Source organism: Pan paniscus, chromosome Y (genome assembly GCF_029289425.2).
Source record: "Pan paniscus chromosome Y, NHGRI_mPanPan1-v2.0_pri, whole genome shotgun sequence".
Taxonomy (NCBI): domain Eukaryota; kingdom Metazoa; phylum Chordata; class Mammalia; order Primates; family Hominidae; genus Pan; species Pan paniscus.
In genome coordinates, this window is record NC_073273.2 from 20,517,687 (window position 1) to 20,524,115 (window position 6,429).

Genomic DNA, 6,429 nt, shown 5'->3' on the forward strand with positions numbered 1-6,429 from the left:
CTTGCAACACATACTCTACAACTATATTCGCTTTACATTCTAAACCTTAGGCAAAGTATGCTGAAGAGGCCACAGAAAATTAAAGGGCCCTGGGCTCCAGAAACAATCTGCAGTGCCAATCACGAGGGAGAATATAGAGACTCACTAGACTTTGCAAGAGCACAAAATGCAATCGTAGTGTTGTTAGCTACATACGTTATGGGCTCCTCACCTAACATAGAATCTTGGAGAAAAGCTTAACCCAACTAAAGATGTAAACATCCACAAGAGTGTCCATATCCAGGGTCATCAAGTGACAAGAGAGTCCCTGGATGGATTCTCCAACAATCTTATATTCCACTAATCCACGCCCTTTCCCCTCACTTCTGTAAGTTTGTCTTTTCCCGTAGTCATCTATGCCAAAAGTGTATCCTGAATGCCTTCCCACATGCCTCTGTCACCTTTCCCACAGTCCCTCCATACACCTGACATGCCCATTTCTTCTCACGTTGATGTTTCAGAAGTCCTGAGAGGCTGATTGTCCCAGAAAAGGATTATGCATTCACCTTTAAAAGAACATGTGGATTCAACACGAAAGCGAACTTTAAGATTTCCATCATCCTGTGCTTATCTATTGTGTATGATGATACTCAAAATGAAGGATTTTGGAGGTCCCAGCAAACTGGGACCTGGAAACCCAGTAACCCCATTCCTTGAACTATCTCTGCTTCCATAGGATGAAGTCAGCCTCCAACTAAGCTGTCTTTTGCTTTTACCTCCCCCACTCTGTCCTGTTGGAAGAATCCCAACACATCCCACACCCATTCACTCTACAACTTTAGAGGCCCAGCTCCAACGCAGACTGGTAATTTCCATGAAGAGAATAAAGCACGTGGATGGATCAATTCATTAGCACACCCGAATAAAGTGGATAAACATACACACACACACAAACACAAAGACACACTCACACACACACACAGACACAGAATCACACATCCTTGAGAATGTTTATTTTTCATTCCATACAATCCAAATTTACCCCCTCTTCCTGATTTCTGGTGACTCGATCTCTTTTTCCTTTAGTTCCTGTGCATAAGACCATGCTGAGTACTGCCGTCCTGCATACTGTTGTAACTTTTTAGGAGTTCTGCTGTATTAGGTAAAATCTGATGCTCCATCATATTCAACTCAACAACTGGGAGTCCCCTAGAGAAACACAAACTCACGTTAAAACGCATTTTCTCTGAGCCATACTTTGAAATGTTTCAATTGTGGGGCCCGCTGAGAAAAGGATATCCCTTCCCCATTTGTGATCCCCTAAACTTCCTCCTACCACGTGTTACAAACTGTTCTGCGCAATCCCTGCCCCATTCCCAGTATTGTCTGTGAGGGGAGTCAGCTAACAAGATGCACTGTACCCTAAAAGCACACAGAAGTCTGATGGGGCAACAGCTTAAGGAAATCCATCAATCTAAACAGTCCTTTGTGGTTTGGGGCAAGGATGATCAGGACGCACATTCAGGGAGCCCAATCTTATGGGGTTGGTAGGATGACTGCCGGAGGGGTTCACAGCCATGGAATCAAGTGCCACAGACTGAACTGAATGATTTTCAGCTTTACTCCTCATTGATTCTGGAAATGGACGATTCTTCACTGGGCTTAAGACTCCACAGCTATCACCTGCTTTGCGTGAAGTCTCTAATGTGCCTTTTCAGCCCAATGCCATGAACGTCCTGGATTCTGTCACTCTCTGTCTTCCTCTCAAGGAATTTCTACATGTACCAAAGGAGCCTCAATTTCTACATTTCTGAAATGAGCACCCAGGCTCCCTGAATAGGCAGGTGCATCAACCCCCTTATACTAGGCATCAAACAGCTCCAGTCCCAACTAACGGCTCACCTGACGTCTCTGTTCCCTCTTCAGGTGGCTTCATCCTCTTGTAGTATTGCAGGGGATTGCGCCACAGGTCCTTACATAGGATCTGTCAGGGGACTCAATCGGGAAAGGCCTCATCAGGGCTCAGAAAGGTGACCCAAGCAGCTGGGAACACACGGGGTCATTTCTCATGTTTCCCAGTGAGGACTCACCTCAGCAATCTTGTTAGATCCTGCGAAGTTGTGGTCAGAGAACCAGTTGAAGAAGTTAAGGCTGCTGCTGTGGTGTCTGCGGCGATAGGCCTCCACTTCATAATACGGATACCACTCAATTGGAGTGGAATGAGAAGCCCTGTATTCTACAGAGACAGGAGTTTTTGTGGGAAGGGGGCTGGATCACGTCGGCAATGATCCACCCGCCATCTTCCTTCCACTACCCATCCTGGGAGCCACCTGTCACCTGTGATGTTCACCAGATATTCCTTGGTAATCACTTCATTCTGGAAGTAGGGGTTACTCCGAAAGAACAACATGATCTTGCAGAGATGAACAGGATGCTTCTCTTCTTCCACCTGTCAGGACAAGGTGGAGAAAGCTTAAATACGTTTTCGGGTGAGGTGCTCACTCTTGCTTACAGGAATGAATTATTTCCCTTACCCTCCCCCGCTAAACCCTCTAGCCTCAGTCTTCCTGGCCTCACCTCCAGGCTGACCATGTAGCTCAGCATGTCTTCATCTTCGTCAGTGATCAGGGCTGACATCTGGGGGTGGTTTGCAATCTGATTTAGGTCAAAGAGACTTTATACACGATGGAAGGGAAAGCGACGAGCAACAGGGAAGAAGGCCTAAGAGCACCCAGAGGCTGGGGTAGGGGATTTCTCAGATCTGCTTCCATGTATGATCTCCTTTCACCTCCCCCTCCCCGTAAACTAAGGCCTCCTGTGTTCACAGAGGGTGTATGATTCTGAGGCTGACTGCACTGACATGGGGAGGTGCGATTTGCAGAGACTTGCTGGTGTCTGAGGAGTGGCAGAATCTGCTTAGAGCCGAAGACGCCCAGTCCCAGATCGGACTAGCAAGGGGCAGCAATCACACTCCCTTAAAAATAGCTTGCTTCACCGAAAAACCTCTTCTGGTCTGAACTCGCTTCTGCTCTTCAAAAAGATGCCCCAAACGTCTGCTGCTCGGCATCACCAAGGGTTTCTCTGCCGCTTGCAGGACAATAGTACCCACGCCTGCTGTGGCTTTCCGCAGCCACATTTGTCCGTGGCAACTCCCCTTTGTTCCCCAAAGAGTCACATCGACGCCGAGCTGCCCATCGGTCACTTACACTTCCCCGAGAGCACCTCTCCACTAGAAAGGCCGAAGAAACACTGAGAAGGATACAACATTGGCCCAGAAGCCAGGGACGCTCTGGATGACGGCGCCTCTGCGGTCTAGGTGGGGCTTGCGCCTCCGCTCCATCTTTTCCCGCTGCCGAGAAAAGGCCTTCCTGGCTTGGGCATTAACCGGCTCCAGCTCCACCTGAACGGCCAGCAGCTCCTCCAGTGCAGACTCTGGGGTCATGGGCCCAGGGCCAGGCTGTGCCCGCTGGGCCTCCTCCTGCCGCTCCACGAGGCCCTCCTCCTCCGCCACCACCTCCACCTCCGCCATTATGTCATCCAACAGCAGCACCGCCTCCTCCCCCAAAGCCGCCTGCTCACTCTCCACCCCGGCCGCCCCCTCCTGTACAGCCTCCATCCTGAAGGCGGTGCCCTCCTCGGCACTCGCACGCACCAAGGCCTGTGCTGCCCGACCCACGCCACAGGAACCCTGCCGCAGCCTCTATGGCACCCGGTAGCTCAGCGAGCCCTCAGGGCGCATGCGCCGGGCTTCCAGGCGCCCCCTAAGGGACTGCGCGCGAAGGGCCGAGGGGCCGCACCCAGGCCGACTTCCTCCCGTCGTGGCCAATCAATGGGAGGGCGGTGGGCGTCTCCCTGGGCGGCACAGCCACTGGCGGGCCTGCATCTCCAGCCCCCCACCCCCCGCCTTCCCTGCCCAAGCCTCCTCCGAGAAGCCCTTGGAGCTTGTGCCGGGTAGCTAGGCATCCAGGCACACGCGGGCTGCGTGGCCTTTGGAATTGTGGGCATGGCAGCCCTGTGCCCTGACATCCTCAGGGTGGCGAGCCATGAACATCTCTATGTGTCACGAACACAGGAAACGTCTCTCTTCGTTAGGCAGGCCAGGTAGATGGTACGGAAGTAATACTGCAGATCCAGAGAAAACTCTCTGGTTCCTGGGGCTAGGGCGGCAGGGGTGTCCTGGGGGAAGTGATCGGGGCGGGCACGTGGGAGGAAAGTCGCCTGCCTTATAAAAGATTAATTGTGAGGAGAAAGTTATGCTTCCCATTACTACAAATACACAAGTATGATTTCATCCAAAGGTGAAAGCAGTCAATATAATTTGTTTTTAATGTTTTATTTAAAATCCTTAATTTCAACAGGATTACTCAAGAAAAATAACGTTATTCGTATTAAATAATGTTGATGTATTCCCTTTAATTGTTGATTATTTCAAATGTACGTAAAATAGTAAATGGCACTGTACAATGTAGTTTCATGAAGCATTCTTTATAGTTTTCATAAAATTGACAGTCTCCATGGAATATTTTAAGACTGAGGAAGTTCCATATATCATTTTATTGTACTTTCACTTTATTACTTCTTGCATGTCATAACTGATGGATATAAAACTATGTATATTTACAAACATGAAAAACATGGATTTTTGTTTACGTTTTCTAGTGAGACAAAGTTACCAATACTTATATCTATTTAGGAAAATTTTTACAAACCCAAAGTTCTAATCTGTCTTTTCTTTGAAGTTTCATATTTCAGTCTAGGTATGTAATGGAATTGGCTGGGATCATTCTTTGATTTCACTGTTATTTGTGAGTTTCTGATATGCTTTTAGGAATGTATAGAGTTTCAAGCTTGCTTTCTTCTTCTTCATCTACCTTTGGATGTGATCAGGGCGGGCACGTGGGAGGAAAGTCGCCTGCGTGTGCTTAGGTGGAATTGATCTGCTGTAGAGGCCAGAGCCCCGGCACACACTCTCACAGGTCGAGGCAAATAGAGGCTCCGAGTACCATGCTTCCTCTCTGAGGATGCTGTACTCCAAGGAGCATTCCAAAGGGCCTCTTGTCCTATGTCCCGGGCACACCAGAGGCCAGCCGCCAGGGTTGGCCATTGTCGGCCTGCGCGCACGCTGTTGTGCACTGCCTTGACGACCCAGAGGCTTCCGCACCCGCAGCAGCGGCTGCGGTGCCTGTTGGTGGGGCTCTGCAAGCCCAGGGCCGGGGCCTCTCGCTCCCGAGCTCCTGTGCGCAGTTGAGCCTGCTGGGGACCGGAGCCCTTTGGCCAGTGCGGGATCTGCGGGTCCAGCGGAGCTCCTCAGGAAACCTGGGTCCACATAGGTGTGGGACTAGGTTCTCAGCAGGGCGACGCCCGTGGGTCTTTCAGGGAGCGGGTCTGCTGGGGAGCGGGCCCCCAGAGCCTGTGGGTGCGGGGCATGGGCTGGGCTGGGCTGCACAGGCCCGGGGTCTGTGGGAGCACCCAGGAGAAAACCGTGTTGAAGCTGGAGGCAATGCTGGAGAGGACGGCCGGGGTACAGAGCAAGGAGGCGGCCTTGGAAGAGAAGGCGGTGCTGAAGGGGGAAAACATCATGGCTGAGGTGGAGGTGGTGGTTGAGGTGGAGCCCGACGTGGGGTGGCAGAAGGAGGGCCAGCGGGCACAGCCTGGCCCTGGACCGAGCACACCGGGGCCGTCAATGGACTCGCTGGAGGTCCTTCACTTGGAGCTGGGCTCCGTGAATGCCCCAGGCCACAGAGCATCGCCGCCTTGTGGGCCAGAGCAATATGCTTGCGGCTGCCGATTGGGGATGGCTGGCAACAGGGGATAGTCATCGGGCTTCGGGGCTATGGGGGCTGTTTGGGGGGAGGAGCCAGGTGGGAGGCGCGTGGGGGTCAGCCAGGAGGCAGGGGATGGGGGACAGCGTGGGAGCCGAGGCCACATTCCTGCAGCTGTGAGGGCAGCTCGCTTGTAGCAGCCCTGGGAGCACGTGGTAGGGAAGGGGAGCCAAGGCCAGCACTGACGAGGGAGAATCGCGGTGCCAAGGTCCCTTTGCGCACAGCCCAAATTTTAAGGACACGTTTCCCTGGGAACTTGCCTGGAGGACTAGGAATCTGTATGCCATTACCAGCCATTGAACCACCCCTGCTCTCGGTGCCTGTTTCCAGCAGGCTCACCCCAGAAACACAAGGTGCTTAAGAGGGGTTCGCGGCGCATGGGGCTGCCGACCTCCTCACGGCAGGAACCAGCTCCGCAGATACGCATTCTTCCACCTGCAGGCTCTGCACTCAAAGGTGTGTAGGCCCTGAGCCTATATAACTTCCTTTGGACCCACGCAATTCCCTTGGAGAGCGCCAGGCACAACCCTGCTGTCGCTTCTAAGTACAAGGCTTCCCTCAAGTGGACATGCCCACCCCTCAGGGAGACTAGGATAAGAGGACACCACACACCCGGACATCAGCGGAG

At 52.3% G+C, this 6,429-nt stretch overlaps 1 protein-coding gene across 1 annotated transcript; it reads right to left on the bottom strand.

Annotated features, from left to right (window-relative positions):
* Positions 1-978: 978 nt before the first annotated feature.
* On the bottom strand, positions 979-3,718 carry LOC129395772 (testis-specific Y-encoded protein 3). Its single transcript, XM_055107219.2, is given in 6 exon segments — positions 979-1,188; positions 1,882-1,963; positions 2,070-2,215; positions 2,317-2,428; positions 2,557-2,634; positions 3,242-3,718. Coding segments are annotated over 6 exon segments (918 nt in total). The 3' UTR covers positions 979-1,165.
* Positions 3,719-6,429: the final 2,711 nt, after the last annotated feature.